General features: G+C 47.8%; 1 protein-coding gene across 8 annotated transcripts in view; it reads left to right on the top strand.

Annotated features, from left to right (window-relative positions):
* The window catches only part of LOC137423339 (uncharacterized), a 250533-nt gene that overhangs the window by 4581 nt on the left and 223712 nt on the right, over nucleotides 1-22240 (top strand). For all 8 annotated transcript variants that reach the window (XM_068110373.2, XM_068110371.2, XM_068110370.2 and 5 more), the window contains exon 2: nucleotides 11391-11504. In XM_068110373.2, the coding sequence (XP_067966474.2) occupies nucleotides 11406-11504 (99 nt within the window). In that variant the 5' untranslated portion in view covers nucleotides 11391-11405. The remainder of the gene's footprint in view (nucleotides 1-11390; nucleotides 11505-22240) is intronic.

Raw genomic sequence — 22240 nt, 5'->3', positions numbered from 1 at the left:
AATTTTTACCTATTTTAGTGTGGCACTCAGATGTAGTTCCCTCTACTATTAACTCTACCCTGAGTGCGACAGTTTTACAGATATTCACAAATGAGTAAATATGTCCCCCTGCGACGTTGCACCCTTCTCCTCTCAGAAACACACCCACAGGATAACCGAATTGTGGAAAGAATTCGCAACTAAACATACAGCCGGTAGGGAGCATTATTTACAAGACTACGCTGATATTTACACTACGATCCAGGACCTGTTTTTGGAGGGACACATGCAGATGTTATGCATAGAGAGAGCACGCATGCCAGCATCGATACACCAACCCACGAGTGCTCTGTGGCCTACGGCCTTTAATAATGTGCAGAGCACCCCTTCCCAGCACCAAAAGCACCACCCCAGCACCAATCGGTGCAGTCACCATTGTTCAATGAATAAAAATAACTTCAACAACCCCTAACCCTGCAGGTGTCTCTTGCTCTTCGTGTGGTGCACTTGGCCTTCTGGTTTCTTTCCAAAAATAAAGAAAGGCGCCAACCGCGTCCATTTCTATATTGTGGCCTTCAGTGGTGTCAACTAAAAGTGGTTCACCTGTATGGCATAGGTGCCACGTTGACCCATAGGTCCATCCACGGGTGGTGCTTGGCCGCAAAAGAGCTGCGGTCCATTGTGGGTGGCCACAAACATTGCGGTCCATATCGTGTATCGATCCAAGCAGCAAGCAGCGAAAGTGCAGGCCCACAACTGCGGAGCCAGCACCTCTCTCTCCTCTCTCTCTGCCCCAAAGCCAGATCCTCGGAGGTGGGAGACAAAAGAAGCAGACAAGTGAGTAAGGTGGTAAGGGCGCAAAAGTGCACGCAATGTAAGGTAATGCACACTGGGGGCACATGGGAACCAGGTGAGACAGGTACGTTCCTACCGTACGCCCCCCCACCCCACCAGGTAACCTACATGGCCACTCCCTTACCCCTTACTGTATCCACAAAACACAACACTACCCATAAACATCTACTTTACAAATCAACAAACATCCCTACTGTCTTCCCCGTTCCTCCCATAAACCAAATTCGTCTTCTCTCCCTCCTAACCAATCAAATTTGCCATTTTCAACTTTCATCAAAATTTGCCATCTCCAACTGAACATCAAAATTTGCCATTACCAATGCATCATCAGTCCCTCCTAAGGGGGGAGAGATGGAATCACCCCAATGTCTCATCCACGTCGTGATGCGTCTCACAAATCCTCACAATCTCATTTCCTGCAACAAAACAAAGAAAACACAGGTGTGGAGTCATCATCATCACCACAGGTAAGTGGCTGCGTATGGTGCGACAGGTTCATCAATCCTAACTATTTCCTAAATGACTTTAACAACTTTACACTACCCGGGGTCTTTCTCCGGCCAAACCATTGGCCCTCTTACACTATGGGTTCTAAAAACCAATTCCCATTGGCCAAACTGTGGTGCTTTTCAATTTGGGGTCTCACTCCCCCGATTCATCTCCCGGTGCCCTCGCACAATTTCCGGGCTGTGGCGTGTACCTCTCCCAGCGGGTCTACCCACCTGCACACCTCCACCACTGCAGTTGCCTCCGAGCTTACCTGCTCCTTACCCTAACCTAACTACCTGGGGAAGGCCCTCTGGCGCTCTCCCCACTCGGTGCCCTCTCTGGCACTGGGCTACCCGGGTCCATCCTCCGGATCCTCGGGCCCCATCCACAACTCTACCGGCTCCCAGAGCCCACCTGCGGCCTCACCTGGCCGACATCCTCACAGTGGTGGAGTGCCCAACCAACTACACGCACTAACAGGCTACACGCCCAGCCATTTCCACAACACTAATGCACCCATCCACAACACCATTCTGCAACCGCACCACAAATGCCAATATCCAACCACAATTTACCTATACCCTCTACCTAACACTTACACTACCCGCCCCGGGTATCCGTGAAAGGGGTCCACTCTTCCCCCATCCACACCTTCGCACCAGGCACACCACTCCGTACCACTTACTCCAACTCTCTCCACACACCTGTACTTGCACACCTGTGCTCTCACACCTGGTGCCACCTGCACCCTTCTCTCCCCAAGCGCATTCGCGCTGATCCACACACTCTCTACTCATCCATTGCTCCACACACCCGTCCAGTTGCACACCTGTGATGTGCAATCACACCTGTTCCATCCTCACACACACGGCATCATCTCATCTAACTACTCCCTTCTGAAACTTGCGCTTCCCAGTCGTCCCTTTAAACTATTACGCTCCCTCGTCATTATCATCCATACTAATCTACCTGCGTCCCCACTACAGGTATCAGTCACTAACTAATCTTAACGTCACCTAATGTCATCTTCTTGGGCCCTATCAATATAACCTAACCCACCCGGGCTAGTTTTCACTGCCATACACCCCATAAGCTATTGCTCCTTTGCCCCCCATGGGAAGGGCGGCAGGGATGCCAGCCTTACCCACCGGGCCCATCGCTCACTACCAATTTTGCACATCAAATTTCAACAAATCAAAAATTTGGCCAATCACTGCCCATCTGCCAATCATTACTGCCAATCCCTTGCCAATCATCAAATTTTGTTTTTCTCTAATTTTGGGTCCAAAACACTAACCTCATCACCCAGTCTACTCACTAATGCCTCTCGGTGCGCCAATTCCTATCCAAAGCCCGGCTTCGTAAAGCCAAGCAATGGATGCTGGTTGTTTTGTGCCGGCGGCTGGATGCGTCCGGCATTCGGGGCAGGGACGGGGGCTTACCCGGGCCGAGATCCCACGCACCACCTCGGCGTGGAGCCATCCAATGTCCCGATCTCGACCTGCCGGCACGTCTCAACAAAACGTGGTCGCCATGACGACCCTTCCTATCCAGCTGCCCGCTCCACCTAGTGGAGCCTGGACGCGGCCGTTCCACGCGAGGCCCGGCACGCACCGAGGGCCCGATTCGGCTATAAGTCGTTCTAAACTCTACCCCGTCTAACGTCGATGCTTCACCTGCATGCTTACACCCCGCAGCCCGTTCCTTGCTCACACATCCAGCCGTGCCCATGCTCCTCGTACCTTTCCTTACACACCCAGGTACCCTCATTCCACTCACAGCCTTGGTCACACACCTGACCACCGAACACCTTGGCACACATTTGCCGCTCGCACACCTCACCAACACACCTCTTCGCGCCCCCTCCTCGGTCACCTCCTCTGTGACAATCACAGGTGTGCTCTCATTCGCACACCCAACCACGTGCCTCACCACCAACTCCAGCGTGCATTCCCACTCACGCTCTACCATTCCAGGTGTGCATCCTTCCATTCCAGGTGTCCATCCTCGCTCACCTGTCACAACCAACTCACTCTCCTGGTCACTCTCACTACTCTCACCTCCACTCTTGACAACGCACTCACCCTTACTCTCGACAGCGCACTCTTTCCCCATGCACCTGTCCATCACACACCTTTCTCGCACACCCTCTCCCGTTACATCCTCTGTAACACTCACCACAGGCGTGCATTCTCCCTTTACACCCTCCGTAACACTCCTCACTACTCGCTCCCATGTGCTCCCTCGCACATGCGCTACGACCGACTCACTCTCGCCAGCACCCTCACTCCTTGGCACGCACTTTTTCCTCACACACCCCAGAGTCGGACTTTCTCGCACACCTCCTCTTTCGCACACCAGACCTGTCGCACACTTCACCAACGGCCTCTCACGAACACCCGGGTCCATCTCGACCCCCAAGCTTCTTAAATCCCCTGGCGCATCATACGCACGACCATATTGGTCACCACTTACACCGGGTCCTCTTCCTCTTCGCTTCTCCTCCATCACCTGCGAATCCCTCATCCGGTTAATGAGCACATCATCACGATCCAAACACAGACTTTGGACCAATTCTTTTATCTCCTCTTTTATCGCTTTCTTATCCCCTCTCCGTCGCTTCTTAATTTCGCTCATCCCTTCTTCCACTTCTTCTAATTTCTGCTTCACCTCTTTTATTCCCCGGTACGTCTCCTCAAGCTCATCCTCTAAGGCTACCTTGACCGTTTCCATGTGCGTCCTCACCTGCCGGTCCTTCGTCTCCATGACCTCTATCACCTCGTCCAGCGTCGTTGTCAGTCCCTCACGTACCATCTGACATTCCCTCTTCGTCGCAACCAAGTCATCTTTTAGTTCTTTCTGTGTCGCTTTTAAACCTCCTAATACCGCAGTGTTCCTTTGAACCTGCTCCACTAACTCCGTCTGTCCCACCGTCAGCTGCTCCACCTCCTGCGTCAGGTCCTCTATGCCCCCTTGTAACTTTACAGTCCCCTTTCTCACCTCCTTCTCCATGTGCTCCTTACAGTGCCTCACCTCCTCGCGCACTCCTCCGACCTCCTCACTCACTCCTCTTCTGATCTCCTCTCCCATCACTTGCATCTCCTGCCCAGATGCCACCCTCATCTGCTCCATTTCCTCCCTGTGAGCATCCAGTTTGGTTTCTACCCCCATTCTGACCCCCTCTATCTGCTGCTCCATTTGTTTAACTTCCCTTTCCGCTTGGTCCCTCATGTCCCTCAATTTGCCTTCCATACTGTTTTCTAACCCTATTAACCCATTTCTCACCTCTTTTATCCCGTTGTCTAACCCCTCAAAATTATTGTTTAACTTCCCAAATTTCTTGTCTAACTCCTCAAAATTATTGTCTAACTTCCCAAATTTCTTGTCTAATCCCTTAAAATTATTGTCTAACCCCTCAAAATTATTGTCTAACTTCCCAAATTTCTTGTCTAATCCCTTAAAATTATTGTCTAACCCCTCACTGGTACCCCTCGCTTCGTCCCTCATTACCCCCATTTGGTTTCCCATTACCCCCATTTGGTTTCCCAACCGCTCACTATCAGCCCTCATTCCCACCATTTGTTCCATAAGGGCCCTCATTTGCAGGAGGAAAAGGTTCGAATCCACCAGGGGCGCTGCCACGGTCGCGGGCGCGGTGACCAGCGAGGCGCCATTTTGTGCGTCTGCTACCCTCGCTGCTTCGCTCTCCTCGCGTCCCTCAATTTGGTCCTGGACCGACCCTGCCTCACTCTCCACTACCGGACCCCAGCCGACTTGGTCTGCCATAGCGCGACTTTCAAAATTCGGGTTTTTATTTCCGTATAACAAAATCAAATTTCGCCGTTATAATTTCGTCGAGCGCAGTAAACGCGCTCCGGATCGATTCTACCTCCCAAAGTTTGGGCCTAACAAATTTAGTCCCGGATCCGAATTCCACTCCTCGACACCAATTGTTACAGACGCGGTGGTGGATGTTAGTTTACCGAGCGGTTTGGTATGACCACGTCTGCACAAGTTACCCGATTATACTCGAACGTTGCCGAGTCGCGCTACGCTAGGTCAATGAAGGAAAAGGATACAACGGCTGGGGTTCAAATGACATGACACCAAGGGTTCAGTTCTCAAGACCTCCGGAGGAGGTTATATTATGGCGGAAGGTTAGATTACAACTACAAGAGGGACATCATAGAAAGACAGGCACTTAGACACACTCTTATATTAACCCCAACAGACGACAGATAAACGGGACAAAAGGCTGACTCACACGGGGATTGATGGCAAGGAAAGGCAGAATCGATGGCTCCAGGTGCACCTGGGCTCAGGGCAGAATCGACCCGGTTCGGTCCGGTCCAAAGATGCGGGGAGGTATCGCCGCGCTGGGGGTGGCGGTGGCTTCCTCTGCTCTCCGTAGTTCAGGCGCATCTTACGTCACATCCGGTCAGTCGCTGCGTATATCCGGCGGGGAGTGACACGCCCTCGGCTCGTTAGCTCCGCCCCAGATGGAATCGGTCCGCCCTTCTTATTGGGTGCGGGGGGGGGGTTACCAGGCTCCGCCCTTGACGAGGAGCTGACAGCCAGCCCCTTCGTGGTAACCCCGTGGAGCGCATGGTCATGGCGGCTAACCGAGCCGGAGTGAGGACGCACACTCCCCGCACGCCGCGCCCCTCTGTTGTTGTAGTTGTTGTTGTAATTGTTGTTGTAGTTGTAGTTGTTGTTGTTGTTGTTGTTGTTGTTTGGGGAAGAAGACGGGAGGAGGCATGGGAAGGTCCTAAACTCACTACTGGTGCCATATAATCACATTCTGGTGCAACGAAGAGTCAGAATTAATGGAAACGAGTCCTTAACTGACATAGACTAAGAATAACTAGCAAGATGTCCGAAAGTTGTCTACGTGAGATGCGGTGGACCTGGGCACGACATTTAATGGGGGAAAAAGGGGAAGGTCGGTTCTACAGAGTGTTGTTTACAGACAATGGGACTAGGGAATGGGGGATTGGGGATAGTTGGGGAGTATTGGGGAAATAAGGGAATATTTACAAGCGGATATGGAGGCCAAATTCCATATTCGCAACAATATTATGAAAAGATCTGGATATTGGGCCATCTCAGATTCAGAGATTTGATTTTTGCAAGATTTCGATTCGATTGGGATCGAAGAGAACACCTTCTTCGTCTTCTGTACAGTGAAGTTGCCAGCCCTGAATTCTCTGGCTACATCTGGGTGCTTCATTGGGAGTGCAACCGTGTCCCTCAGGTGAACAGGGACCCACCTGGCATAGTGTGTGTGGTCTAAGGCATGGAACCATGGGACCAGTTCCGTCAGGGCATCAAGGTACGTCGTGAATGAAGCCTGCCGCAGAGAACGCACGTAGATCAGTACCAACATCTCTAGTTCCAGCACAGTTGCCCAGTACTGAAAGTTGGGAATGTCTTCTCCTCTCTGGTGACACCAGTCTTCGAACTCAGGCAGGTCTTCTGCATCATCAGCATATGTCATACAGTGGCGTTCATACGCACGGTGTTGCAGGATGTGCAGTGCCGCTGCAGTGATTTGATGAGCTCTTCTTGTGCGGGTGACGTGGGCAGCTCGTAGGAAGGAGTCGGCCGTCCCTGGCGTTGCAATCTCAGCTTGCAAAATCTGCAAATCTTGCAAAAATCAAATCTCTGAATCTGAGATGGCCCAATATCCAGATCTTTTCATAATATGATAGTCTACTAGTGTGCCAAATTTGGTGCTTGTATCACAAAATGCACAATTCTTTTGAATATTTGGGCTAAGCCGCCCCACTACTATGCAGACCTCAAAAATACTTGGTGGTTGAATTTAGTGACTAAATATGCAAATCCTCTTCAAATTTCAAGTTAATCGGATGAAAATTGAGGATTTCAGAAATTTGGCCTATGTTGACCTTTTGGCCTATGTTGACCTCAAAAATACTTTGGGGTTGAATTCAGTGTCTAGATATGCAAATTCTCTTCAAGTTAATTGAATGAAAATTGAGGATTTTAGAAATTTGGCCTATGTAGACCTCAAAAATACTAGGTGGTTGAATTAAGTGTCCTGACATGCAAATTCTCTTCAAATTTCAAGTTAATCGGATAAAAATTGAGGATTTCAGAAATTTGGCCAATGTTGACCTTTTGGCCTACGTTGACCTCAAAAATACTTTGGGGTTGAATTATTATTATTATTTTTTAAATACAGGATCGAGGCTCGTGAAAGAGCTAACATTTATCACACAAAAAATCAAACAGACACACAAAACATATAATAAGGGGAGCGGTAGACAAGGTGGGGAGGGAAGGGGAAGCACACAATCACAACATTTGAGAGCAGGGACATCGGGAGATCTGTGGGAGGGAGAGGGCTTTGGGGGAGGAGGCATGGGAAAGGGGGGGTGGGAGAGAAGTATAAAACACAAGGACACTGCAAGGACCTCCAGGAAAGAAGTTGGTATTTCAAAAAAATAGTGGATCTGGGGTGAAATTAGTGGGGGTAGAAAAGGTCAAGGTTTTGGATGGGGGAAGATAAGAGATGGTGGTGAACAGCTGTTTTAAAGACCTGGAGGGAGGAGTGGGATTGAAGAGAGTGAGGGAGTTTGTTCCAGAGGCGGAAGAAAAGAGGAATGAAGGAGTGAAGGTGTGCAGAGAGTCTTGATTTTGGCAGTTTAACCATAAGAGGGTTGCAGGCAGATCTTGTGTGACCTGTAGGAATATTTGGGGGACAGAGCCCAGAGAGAGCTGGGGGGGCAAGGACGGGGAGGAGTCGGTAGAAGACAGAAAGACCACCAAACCTGCCTGCGGTGAGTAAGTGAAAGGCCCTCGGAGTTAGCTTCATCGCGGGAGATTCTAATGATTCTGGAAGCTTTGGTTTCAACAGCGTGAAGCCGAGCTCGGTGTGAGGCAGGAGCACCCGCCCAGAGGGCAGAACAGTATTCCATTGAGCTGCGGATGAAAGCCTTGTATGTGGTGAGGAGCTCAGGTGTGCCAAGGAAGGACTTCGCACGACGGAGGATGCCCAGTCGGTGACTAGCTTTGGACTTTTACTGGCAACTGGCTTTCAGTGTCTCGATATGCAAATTCTCTTCAACTTTCAAGTTAATTGGATATCCCTGGTGTTGGGCTAGCGGCTAGGGTGCCGGCTTAGGATCCTAGGATCCTGGGTTCGAATCTCGGTCGATCGCCGAATTAATGCCAGGGGGGTTGACTCAGCCTGTCATCCTTCCGAGGTCGGCTAATTGAGTACCAGTTCACTGGTAATTCCCTGTTTGTCGTTGAAGGCGGCAAAAAGGGTTGGCGTCAGGAAGGGCATCCGGCCGTAAAACATTGCTTCAAAAAGGGGACCAAAAAACAACAACTACCACGGTCCCCGAAAAGGCCAACCCCCGCTTTGCGGGGAAAAATGGCCTCTAAACGGTGGTTTTTCAAGTTAATTGGATGAAAATTGAAGATTTTAGAAATTTGGCCTATGCTGACCTTTTGGCCTATGTTGACCTAAAATATAATTGGTGGTTGAATTCAGTCTCCAGATATGCAAAACCTCTTCAAATTTCAAGTCAATTGGATGAAAATTGAGGATTTTAGGAATTTGACGAAGTTGGTGACCTTTGGCCTATGTTGACCTATTTTTGACCTTTTGACCCCAAAACGATAAGCTTCTTGCTTTATAACCAACTTTACTGTTTGGTGAAGTTTTGTGAAGATAGGTTGAAAATTGTGACCTGTAGGTGACAGACATAGACATAGTCATACAGACATACAGACATGCAGACAGACAGACAGACAGACACAGAAAAACGCACAAGACGAACCAATATATTTGAAAAATCTCCGATTTTCGCAAGTAATAAACGGACTCGAATGCAATACCCTCTCCTGTGGCGAGGGTAACTAGAATGGCACTCGGTAGAGAGCATACCTCCACCAGACTGAAATGTTTACGTTTTGTATCCATTGATAGGGCGGTCTGAAACCAAAATCTACTCATCTTATTCTTGTCACCTAACCAACTCATCCATTTAGTTTTGTCATAATCCCTGCACAACTTTTTGAAATATCTTACTATATATCGTTTTTGGCCTCTTCTCTCAATGGTGAAGACTCACTTAAAAAGTTCTAATAGCAGGATCCGGATCCGGATCTTCACGAAAATCAAATCACTTCTTCCTTGTCAAACACCCATCATGTCCACCAAATTTCCTCCGAATTAGTCTATAATTGTTTAACATATCGTGCTCACAGAAAGACAAACACAATTTAAAGAAAAAACTTTTATCTGGATCTGGTTCTTCACCAAAATCGAATCGATTCATCCTTGGCAGACACCCAATCTATCCATTTAGTATCATCCAAATCCATCCACCACTCATAGACACCATTCTGCTCATAGACAAATTAACAGGGGTGAAAACGTAACTCTATCCTCCTCCGGTGGTGGAGGCAATGATTTATTCTTCACAACCATGATACAATGATACCAACCATGATATCTGGTGAGGTCCAAGACAATTGTGAAATGTTTACAATGCATAAAATTTTGAAGGAAAACCATTATTTCAATTACAAATATGGCGAACATTCGGGATAAAGTACCACTCAGTTCATACTCAGATATTATATTCTCCCCGAATGCTCCTCGATCTTTCAATGGGTGTTCCATATTGGACAATATTGCTTGATGACGTCTAGTGTCTCCCGCCCCCCCCCCCCCGACCCCCATGATGCTCCGGGAAACAACTGCCCACCCCGCAAAGCATCATGTATTTTGCGTACGACCCCTTATGTGACTTTTTGCCCATAATGCCATGATTCGGTTCTCACGTGTATTTAAAGCACACTTTTGGACCTCATCAAAATGTTTTTGGAACCTTTGGAGGTAAAAGTTTTTTATGGTGGTGGTGTGGGGATGTGGGAATGGTGTGAGTGAATGGGTGAGTGGGTGGCTATTCTTTGGTGGTAGTTGGGGATGTTTAAGCTTTAAATAATTTAGTGCAATTGTAAGGCTTGTGTGTTGTTTAAGGTTTGCTATGTATGTGAGACGTGTAAACCTCTTATTGTTGTTTTTAAAATTGCTCCTCACTAATTGGTCAATTGGCTCGATCCATCCTCCTGCAACATGACGTCGGTTCTTTTCAGCCTCCTTTTGCTGCTAAATGTCGTGATTGTGTTGCTTGTGCTGAAGCCAAAATCCCATTCAAATGGCTGAGGCTAGAGTAATGCTTGCGTCGGTCTCAACTATTCAAAGGCTGGGTTCGTTTTTCCCACCGTGTTTCTCTCGCTCGCTCTTTTGTGCTTTTGCTGAGTGTTTGTCTGTCTCGCCTGTTGCCCAGAAATGCTCTGTTGCTGTTTTCTTTTGCTTCGTTTAGGTGAACGCTGCAACATTTTTGGGTCCATTTTAAGCGGATCTGGTTTGTGCGTGCTTGTTTTATTTCTAAATTTGGGTTTGCTGATATATCCCAGTGGTGAAAAGTATGTTGTTCATACTAGTAGTTTTCTGCTGGGGAGTGTAGTGTTCTTGGCTCTGCTTGTGTTATCCAAGTTCTAAGGCAAACATCTGTTGCATGTTATTGTGTGCTAAAGACCTTTTAAAAATATTTTGTTCCTTAAACCCCATTTTATCGTTCATCATGGGCTTGTATTTACGTGGCGGAAAAGTTAACTGATTTGTTAACGTTTCAGTAATATAAAGTGTCAGCTATTAAACGATAGGGAACCTCGAGAGCAGCAAATGGTTGTGGAGGGGATGTGGTCTAATATTGGTGCTACAGATAGGCTGAGCTTTAACTAAACCTTCCTTTGCTTTTTGGCACAAATATTACCTTTCCTTATGTAATATATATATATATATAAGGAAAGGTAATATTTGTGCCAAAAAAGCAAAGGAAGGTTTAGTTAAAGCTCAGCCTATCTGTAGCACCAATATTAGACCACATCCTCCCCACTTTATATTACCTTTATAAATATTACCTTTCCTTGTTGAAGTATATTTTATTATTCCTGCGTATATGTTCTTCCTCCCTTTTGATGGTGTTTAACGTGAATATTTCAACTTTTGCGTGTTCCAATAGACTAACACGTCCAACATGGCACATCGGGGGGGAATCGGAGGTGGCAGTTATTCTGAAGACCCTGACAGATACCTGTATGTGGACAAAGGCCCAATGTACAACACTGCCACACAGGTGAGCTGCTGTCCTAAGCCATTAAATGTGCTTTGAGCATACATACATACATACATACATACATACATACATACATACATACATACGTATGTGGTATTTGAGTTGTTTTACATAGCACGTGGCAGTATCAGGACTTTAAACAAGGGCCATTTGACAAGTTTGTCAGCATTTTATTGTCATTGTCCTTTAGAAGTAAATGTTTTGAAATTTGATATCTTTGTAGTTGCGAAATGTGTGTCTGTGTGTGTGTTGGTTGTTATCTTCATGTGCGGGTTTCAGAAGGTGGAACGAAGCACTCCAAGGTCTCGATGTATCCAACTCTGTTTCCTTAACGGTTCATGATTCATGGACCAAGCTGTGAAGTGTTCTTCTTCTCAAAGTTTTGTTCCAAGGGCTTGTGCATGTGCATGTGTGGTCAGTCTTTAGGTAGGTTCCACAGTAAGCAACATGGCAGGGTTTTAGTTATTATTATTTTTTTATTTTCAAAGTACTGGTAAAAGTTGTGGCAAAGAAGGTACGATGCCTTAGATTAACCTTAGATTAACCTGGCACTTACATACGGGCTTCGATTAACCTCTGATGGCTGGGGAGGGGGAGGGGGGGGGTTGAAGGCTGCTTTTTTGATTCATAAAAGTGCAGTTTTACTTGGTCTCGCCACATAATGTATCTTATTAATGTGATGGAAAGTTATCCCCCTCAGCTAATTCCTGACAATCATACTTTTTCTAAAAATGTGATTGCTTGATCAAACCTAAATGATGATTAAAAAAAAATACAGAACAGTAGTTAAAAGTATACGCTGGCTTGTAAACTGACCCTCAAGGGCACTAAATTTTGCATTAACGTTTGTTAACAGCATAAAAAGTCAGGGTCTGAGGGTGTGTGTTTGGGGGGTTGACTTCCCCCCCCCCCCCCCCCCCCCCAAAATAGGTATTATGCTCTCTTCCCCCAAAACTACACACAAAATTTTGATGAAACTTCATTCCAACCTTCATCACCTGTGATGTACCAAAGTCTGTTCATGGCATTAGAAAAATGGGGGCCGAAGGAGGTATATGGGGGAGGGTAGGGAGGAGGTGGAAGGGGGAAGGGGGGGGGGGTGGCTGTCCCCCAAAATAGTTTTTTGTTTTTGTTTTTTTTGTTTAATGTCTTATGATTATGTTAGTATCATTCTTCATGCTGCCCTGTCTTCTAAAAGCTATTGAAATTGGTTTACAATACCTTTAGTCAGTGTGGGATACTGCTTTATTCTACCTGGTGTGTGCCAGGGATATTGTTCCTGTTTTTATCTTTCTTGCGAATGTTTTTTTTTTTTTTTTTTTGTATACAGGATCGAGGCTCGTGAAAGAGCGAACATTAATCACACAGAAAGACAAACAGACACATAAAACAAATAACATCGGGAGCGGTAGACAAGATGGGGAGAGAGGGGGAAGGACACAAACACAACATTTGAGAGCAGGGACCGAGAGACATGGAGACATCGAGTGATCTGTGGGAGGGAGAGGGCTTTGGGGGGAGGCATGTGAAGGGGGGTGGGGGGGGGGGTGGGAGAGGTATAAACATATGGACACTGCCAGGACTTCCAGGAAAGAAGTTGGAATTTCAAACAAGGTGGATCTGGGGTGAATTAGTGGGGGTAGAAAAGATCAAGGTTTTGGATGGGGGAAGATAAGAGATGGTGGTGAACAGCTGTTTTAAAGACCTGGAGGGAGGAGTGGGATTGAAGGGAGTGTGGGAGTTTGTTCCAGAGGCGGGAGAAAAGAGGAATGAAGGAGTGAAGGTGAGCAGAGAGCCGAGATTTCGGCAGTTTAACCATCAGAGGGTTGCTGGCAGATCTTGTGCGACCTGTAGGAATATTTGGGGGACAGAACACAGAGAGAGCTGGGGGAGCAAGGCCGGAGAGGAGTCGGTAGAAGACAGAAAGACCACCTACCTGCCTGCGGTGAGTGAGTGAAAGGCCCTCAGAGAATTTTTGTAATATTAATAACATTAATAATAACTAGGGCATTGCCCGTACGTGGGTGCCCGTTCCGTGGCCAAAAAAAAAAAAAAACGCTACCCGTACGCTCTACCCCGCCCGTACGCCCGTAAACAAAAAAAGCAACGCTCTTCGCTTCCGCCCTTCGCTCTGACTGAATTGGGAGAAATAATGCGCATAAGAAATCGAATTACGTACCGTAATGGCGGTCAGCTCGTAACGCGCTCAGCTCCGCTCGTCTCACATCGGCCACGCCTACGCAACAGAGCGTTCTGTGATTGGCTGCCGGAAGATAAGTCGTCACTGTCCGGAAGTTCGCAAATCGCAGTTAGGATGAATCGTTTTAATTTAATCGCAGTTTGAATTCGTTTTAAAACATAGTTTAACGGCAACATAGTTTTCCAACGTGAAATAAATGAATACGCTGTCAAATGTGCCGTCCGAGGCAGAGTCTGATCGCCACGTTCGGCACACGTGATAGCTCGCTGCTCTCTGATTGGTTGAAGCGTTTTTTGGACATATCTCGGTAAGTAATTGTCCGATTAATATGAAACCTTGAAAAGGCACATCCTCGGGTCCCCAGCAATATACCTGGCAAGTTTCAAGTATATCGGACCCGTGGTTGTCGAGAAACAGCGGTCACAGACAAACACACAGACACACAGACACACAGACACACAGACACACAGACAGACACACAGAGATTGCTGGAATTATAGATAGATGATGATAATAATCGTAGTAATATATTAAATATAATTGTAACACTGCAATCCCTTTGTCGTGACTGCAAAGTTTCTGGATTGAAGCGGTGTATGGTTGGTTCATTGTTGGCTCAAAACGTAGAATAAACCAGTGTCTCAATGCAATCTCTTCACTTCCATGGTGACAGACAGCTTAGAGACTTAGAGTACAGTACTTCAAAATAATTTAATACTTACATTCTTTGCTAACTGGTATCTCCACCCAGGTCATACTATCCTCTTCAACTAAAGGATCAAATAAGCCTGGCTACGCCGCTGTTAGACTATCGGTCTTGTTTTCTTGTATGAGCAGTGCCGCTGCAAAGCTCACAATGTGGAGTTCCTTTAATGGGGATTATTTTGATACCAATCTCTTGAGTGCTTTGTTGGTTCTCCCAACCAGCATTTCTGTCCGCCGGTTGTTTTTGTATCTTGTGTAGTTGTGGTCTTTCCCTGAAAGGTGTCACTCATCTCAACTATTTTTTTTTGCCAGCTCTTCTTCCAGTCTTCACTGGTCCTCATTATCACCATCCTCCTTCTCTCTTTTACCTCTCTTTTCCCCTCCGTCCTTTTGCCTGTTATAATACGCCATTCTTGTTTTCACTCGATCCACGACTTGAAGTCGGGTTTGTTCCCCTTCCCCATTCTGGTGGTTCTGAGTCTTCTCCCCCTCTGTCTCACCTCACCTTCGCTGCTGGGTCTTCTCTTCTTCTTCTCTGTGACTCTGGTTGCTGGGTCCCCAGTGGCGCGCCTCATTCCCAACCCTTGCTTCGTCGTACAGCCCCTCCCCGTCACCTCCCCCTGTACATCCCCCTGTACACCCCCTGGCGAGCACTCAGCTCCTATCCTCCTCGTATCTTTTTCTGCTTGTGTTCTAGCCTTCCCATTTATCTCTTTTTATTTTTATTTTGGAATTTATGTGCCTTTATGTGCCTTTAATGCAACTCCTTCAAATTTGTTGGATGTCGCACCGTCTCTGCTCTTGTGGTCAATCTGGTCTTCTTCAGCTGGGCCATTAATCTAGCTCCCCTGCCAATCATGCCCCACTGTTCATGTCTTGAATAGACTTTACAGTAACAATTGGTCTCTTCCTCTGTGCTCCAACATTCGTTTTTTAGTTTCTTGTTGTTTAGCTAGTGTGTGTGTGTGTGTGTGTGTGTGTGTGTGTGTGTGTGTGTGTGTGTGTGTGTGTGTGTGTGTGTGTGTGTGTGTGTGTGTGTGTGTGTGTGTGTGTGTGTGTGTGTGTGTCTTGGTTGTTATCTCCATTTGTGGGTTTCAGGAGGTGGAACGGAATCCTCCCAGGACCCAATGCATCCACCTCCGCTTTGGTAAGTGTTACGTGGTCCCCCCCTGTGACTACCTGGTCTCGGTGACCCCTGGACCTTGAGAGGAACCCCGCCAGAAAGATATATGATTGATACGCTTTCGTAACGCAATCAATACTAATTAAACCCTCCAGTGGACCAACGAAGGAAACAATCCCCAATCACTAATGAAACCACACCCAGGATCCGGATCAATCAACAATGTATTCACCCCTGGGTAGAATCATCCACAACACAATACTTCAACGCTCAGTATGAATATTCCAACAATATCTCGAAGATAATAATTAATAATAATTAATAATAATAATAATTCATTTATTTTGTATAGCGCTTTTCCAGAAGCCCAAAGGCGCTTTGACAGAGTGGAAAACATAATGCATAACAATACATGAAAACAACAATTGCAAAAAGACAAGAATCAAGAAAACAAACAGCAGCGATATACGGCATATATATAAGACAAGAATCAAAAAGACAAGACAAGAATCAATAGGGAAATATTTAAAGCAAAAGGAGGGAGAAGGAGAAGAGATAGTCAGGGGTTAAATGCTGTGGGTTGAATGTTGAATGCAGCGTTGAACAGGTGGGTCTTTAGTGATGTTTTGAATGTGGTGAGTGAGGAGGAGTCTCTGATGGTGTGAGGTAGTGAGTTCCAGAGGGTGGGAGCAGCGATGGAGAAGGCCCTGTCCCCCCAGGATCTGAATTTGGTCCGGATGGAGGGGGTCAGGAGGTTGGTACCAGCAGAGCGGAGGTTGCGGGTGGGAGTGTGTCTGGAGAGGAGGTCAGCCAGGTAGGATGGGGCCAGGTTATGGAGGGCTTTGTATGTCAAGAGGAGGATTTTGTACTGGATTCTCTGGGGGATGGGGAGCCAGTGAAGCTTGTAAAGGACGGGGGTGATGTGGTCACGGGTCCGGGAATGAGTGAGTAGACGGGCAGCGGAGTTCTGAATGTATTGGAGTTTATTGGTGATTTTTGAGGGTGAACCATAGAGGAGGCTATTGCAGTAGTCCAGACGGGAGGTGATGAAGGCGTGGATGAGGGTTTCTGCAGCCGTGGAGGAGAGGGATGAGCGGAGACGGGCAATGTTTTTCAGGTGAAAGAAGGCTGACTTTGTGATCTGTTTAGTGTATTTGTCGAAGGAAAGGGTTTGGTCAAAGATGACGCCAAGATTCCGGATGTGAGGGGAGGTGGATACTGGGATACCGTCGATGTTGAGGGCAAAGTTATGGGTGGATTTTGTGAGCGTTTTTGGGCCAATGATGATTATTTCAGATTTATCACAGTTAAGCTTGAGGAAGTTGATTTGAAGCCAGGATTTTATTTCAGTGATGCAGTTTGTCAGGATAGAGTGGGTGTCGGTGGAGACGGACTTGGTGGAGATGAAAAGCTGGATGTCATCAGCGAAGCAGTGGAATTGGAGACCATGACGGCGGATTAAGTGACCGAGCGGGGACAGGTAAAGGATGAAGAGGAGGGGGCCAAGAACTGAACCTTGGGGGACACCTTGGGGGAGGGGAGCAGTGGGGGATTTGCAGTTATTGATGGAGATGAACTGGCATCTGTCAGAGAGGTATGATTTAATCCAAGAGAGGGCAGTGCCGGTGACGTTAAAGGTGGATTCAAGTCGGGTGAGGAGGATAGTGTGATCGATGGTGTCAAAGGCAGCGCTGAGGTCGAGGAGGACGAGAATGTTGAGGTTGCCAGCGTCAGAGGAGAGGAGAAGGTCGTTGGTGATTTTGAGGAGAGCAGTTTCAGTACTGTGGTTGGAGCGGAATCCGGATTGGAATGTTTCATACAAGTTATTGGCAGAGAGATGATGTTTGAGTTGAGTGGCTACAGCGCGTTCCAAAACTTTTGACAGAAAGGGTAGGTTGGAGATGGGTCTGAAGTTGTTTAGGGTGTCAGGGTTTAGACCAGGTTTTTTTAGAATGGGGGTAACAGCAGCAATTTTGAGGGAAGGTGGGACGATGCCTGTAGACAGGGAGGAGTTTATTGTTGCAATGATAAGTGGAGAGAGAGCAGGGAGGGAGGCTTTGACAAAGCTGGAGGGGATGGGGTCAAGAGTGCAGGTGGCAGTTTTCATTCCTATGAGGAGTTCAGAGAGGTCAGTAGGAGAGATTGGGGAGAACCGAGACAGGGGATGGCAGGACAAGGGGGGGCAGGTGGTTGGAGGGGGAGCGGGTGCGGCGGTGGTCAAGCTGTTGTAGATGTTGTCAATTTTGCGTTGGAAGAAAGAGAGGAAGGAGATGCAGTTGTCTACTGTGAATGACTGGGTGGTGGTGTTCAGGGGGCGGAGGAGTTTGTTTATTGTCGAGAAGAGTGCTTTTGGGTTTCCGGAGCCAGAGTGGATAATTTGAGAGTAGTAGGCAGAGCGGGCGCGGGAGAGGGCATCTTTGTAGTGTTGTATGTGGTCCTTGTAGGCTTGGGAGTGAACTGTGAGACCCGTTTTATTGCGGAGTCTTTCAAGTTGGCGAGCACGAGTTTTCATCAGGTGGAGTTCAGGGGTAAACCAGGGAGCAGAATGGGTGAAAGAAACTGTTTTGGTTTTTACAGGCGCAAGCTGGTCAAGGCAGGAGGAGAGAGTGTGGTTGTAGTAGTCAGTGAGGTCGGAAGGGGTGTGGAGGTCAATGAAGGGAGAAGTGGACATTTTTTCAGAGAGGGTGGATGAGAATGAGGTAGGTGAAAGAGCGTTTAGCTTACGGAAGTTGATTGTGCGATAATGCCTTGGTGTTGGGGCGGGGATGTTGATGGTCAGAGTGATGGCTAAGTGGTCAGAGAGGGTGAGGTCGGAGCCATAGAGATGGTGCAAATTTAATCCAGTGGAGCAGACAAGGTCCAAAATGTGACCACGGATATGGGTAGGAAAGTCGACATGTTGAGTGAGGTTAAAGCAGGTGAGTAAATCAGTGAAGTCAGTGGTTATTGTGGAGTCAGTGGAGTCCATGTGGATATTGAAATCACCAAGGAGGAGGATTGAGGGGGAGAGGGAACATAGCTGGGTCAGAAAGTAGGAGAAGTCAGACAGGAATGATGGGTGTGGTTTGGGAGGGCGGTAGACGACAGCCATGACTGACTGCGTGTGACCAGAGAGTTTTAAAGCCAGGTGTTCAAATGATGGAGCAGATGAGATGGAGATGAGGTTGGTCTTGATGTCTTGACGGTGGATAACGGCAATTCCACCACCTCGGCCCTCCGAGCGTGGTTTATTGACGTAGGAATATCCACTGGGTGTGGTGAGGTTGAGTGTGTAGTAGTCCAGAGGTTGTTGCCAGGTTTCGGTGAGACAGATGGCCATCTTATATATTTCCCCCTTGAACCCCACTCACACCTCAATGGTCAATGTCTCTCCCAATGTCTCTGGGCCCCTCCCGACCCAGGTGAAGGTCGATTCGCGCCGGCGAATCGTGATCTCCAGTCAATGGCCGAACAAGGTCGACTAGGATGACGGTATTCGCGCCGACCCTGCGCCCCTGTAGTTCGATCTCCGCACGCGGGCTGTTGAACGGACACCTTCCTCACGTGCTTCAAACGTGCACGTCCCGTACCGGGAACAGCTGCTGCAGCGGACCCCTTCTCGGCAAGCCACCGAGGTCGGAACCCGTGATCGCGGCTTCTGGGCTGTGAACGGCTCGCAAAGCGCGCGAGGCCCAAGGCGCCTCCCGTACGCGTCCTTTTAGACGTTGAGGCGAACGGTGCCGGACGCTTGGTTCCTCCCAGGAACCCATGGCAACCTGACACGTAACAGGTAATTACCCCGCGCAGGTAACTCCTCTCGCCAGACGGGCTTTTCAAACTCAGCGTTCCAAAGCAGGTAAAGATCGACTCGGCTCACGTCCGAGTGGGGCAAAGAATAAGATGGCTGCTTTTTTCTCTCGACCTTGTCTTCCCTTTTTCTTCCGGTCACGATCCCGTTTCCGGTCTCGTTACCAGGAGCGCTTCTAACCATTTAACCACAACAACCTTTAATAGAATAAACATTAATAAGAAATGACCTGAATAGTAATTCACATAAATCCGGAATTCGTAACACTCCCCCCCTTCAAGAAAGAAAGTTTGAACACCGCAAAAACTTTCTTTGCAAGCCAACTTTGATAAACAAACAAGATAACTCACACCCCAAATCATCAGTTCCCCTGGGCACAATTATCACATCTCAAAAATAAAGCAACAAAATTTCACAAAACCCCCAGAGATTCCAAAGGTGTAATTCACTCTGGACCAAGTGTCAACAACTTCTAGTTTCTCTTGAATGCCGGTTAAGGGGTGGTGACCAAAACCCCAAAGTTAAACAACTCTATAGCACTTTTTCGGGAGGCCAAGCTGAGTATACACTACATGGACGCCTTTAAGAACGTGGAGTTCACGGTTAGTCCGTGCAGGAAAGTTCACTACCTGGACGCCTTTAAGAACGTGGCGTTCACGGTTAGTCCGTGTAGGAGCCCAGGCTCGGCGGCTCCGCCGTATATATAGTGCTTCAACTTCTCCGGACTCCTAACAGTTACGGTGGGACCACTTGTCCCAGTAGTCACCTGACTGGCGATCTCCGTCTCGGCCAGTGCTCTGACAATCATTCTTTCGGGAGATGCCGTAACTCTGGGAGCCTCCATAGTAATATCAGCTGCTGCCAACACCAAAACTACCGCCAAGTTGTCCTCTTCTGTAGACCTCTCGACGCCTACGAAATGCCTTCCCTACTGTTATGGTCCGACCCTCCAAATCCTTACCATTCCAATTCTTCTCTGCCTCTCTGGCGTCTTTTGTGCTTGCAAATGTGACAAAGCCGAACCCTCTTGACTGTTGCGTTTCCCTGTCTTTTACCAACCGCACTTCCACCAGCGGCCCATATCTGTTGAAGACAGAGGTCAGAACTTCTTCCTCTGTTTTGAAGTTCAGTCCCCCTACAAATAACTTGGTACTTTTGTCGCCCTCCTGAGCTGGTGTGGTGTTATTTTCCCTGCTGGGCTCTTTACCAACCCTCGGGTTACCATAAACTTGACCCCCGGCCAAATCATTCCCGATAACCACAGATACTCCCTCTACAGGAAGCGTGGCTTGTAAACCGACGGTGACCGGTCCTGACACCAAATCGGATTCCAAATGGATGACATGAAGTGGGGCACTAACACAGCCACCGATCCCTTGTAACCGAACACTATCACCAATTGCTGTACTCTTTGACAATGGCAAAATGCCTTCAAGCATTAAGGATTGATGGGCTCCTGTGTCCCTCAATACCCTAACAGGTCTTGGGTTAGTCAAGTCTCCCTCTAGTGAGACAAACCCCTCATAAATAAATGGTTGCTAACTCTTCTGTGGGCGATTTCTTACGTTTGCCATCGCATTCGGAGTTGTACTAGTCGGACTCCGCTCTGGGTTTTCCCTTTTCATGAGGTAGCAACTGGACATCAAGTGTCCAGGTTTCTTGCAAAAAGCGCAAGTAGGCCCGGAGGAAAAACTCGTGGTCTGCCTCGGGCCCCCCGGAAAATAAGTTTGTCTTGGGCCCGTAGCCCCCTGATTTCGAACAGTTGGGGTATCAGAGTTGTCCCCATAATCATCTCGAGGCTGCCGCCATGTATTGTCGTTCTCCGCACCGGGTGTTCCATAACTCCCCTGCTGAAGTCTAGGCGAGGAGTTAGGTTTGTGGACCCCTATCCGGTGTGTTTAGGCATAATCATCTGCCATGGTGGCTGCGTCCCACAACTTTGGTACTTTCTTTTCCTGCAGGTACACTTTGATGTCCTCGTGGACACACTGTTGAAATTCCTCCACCAGGATCAAGTCACGCAATGCTTCGAAGTCTTTCCCGACTCCTTTTGACTCACACCACCGATCAAACATGTTTTCTTTCACTCTGGCGAACTCCACATGGGTCTCACTCTCCCTCTTCCTGGCATTCCTGAATTTTTGCCGGTAAGCTTCAGGAACCAACTCATAGGCTTTGATAATGTGCTTCTTCAATACCTCATAATCTGCACATTGGTCCATTGGTAGCGCCGAATAAATATCTTGAGCTTTACCCACCAGCACACTTTGCACTAGTATGGTCCAGGCCTCCTCCGGCCAGTTTAACTGTCGAGCCACTTTCTCAAAGTGTGGAAAAAATTTAGCCACTTCCTTTTCACTGAAGGGTGGAACCAGCCTCACATGTCTGCCCACATCCCAGGTGTTCTGGCTAGGTGTCGACCCCGTCAGCAAGGGTGGTACCTCTCCCCGTTCTCTCATTAACTCCAGCTCCTTGAATTTAATTTCTTGCTGAAGCGCCATGTCACGTTCCTTTAATTCCCTTTCGGCTTTTCTCTCCTCTGCTTCGAGTTCCCTTGCAGCTCTCCTCTCCTCTGCTTTTCTCCCTTCTAACCTTTCCTGGAGTTCTCGTTCCACTCTCCTTTCCTCTGCTTGTTTCTCTTCTCTCCTCTCTTCTACTTTCCTTTCCTCTGTTTTCATCCTTTCTAACCTTGCCTGGAGTTCTCGTTCCACTCTCCTTTCTTCTGCTTGTTTCTCTTCTCTCCTCTCTTCTGCTTTCCTTTCCTCTTCTGATCTTTCCTTTTCTGCTTTCCTTTCTTCTTCTGCTTTCCTTTTCTGCTTTCCTTTCTTCTTCTGCTCTTTCCTTTCTGCTTTCCTTTCTTCTTCTGCTCTTTCCTTTTCTGCTTTCCTTTCTTATTCTTTGATCCGTTCCTGGCTCCGTAA

This window comes from Myxine glutinosa, chromosome 3 (assembly GCF_964187855.1).
Source record: "Myxine glutinosa chromosome 3, kmMyxGlut1.1, whole genome shotgun sequence".
Lineage (NCBI taxonomy): Eukaryota > Metazoa > Chordata > Myxini > Myxiniformes > Myxinidae > Myxine > Myxine glutinosa.
Note: the sequence above shows the minus strand (reverse complement) of the source record. Positions and strands in the feature narration are given on the sequence as shown.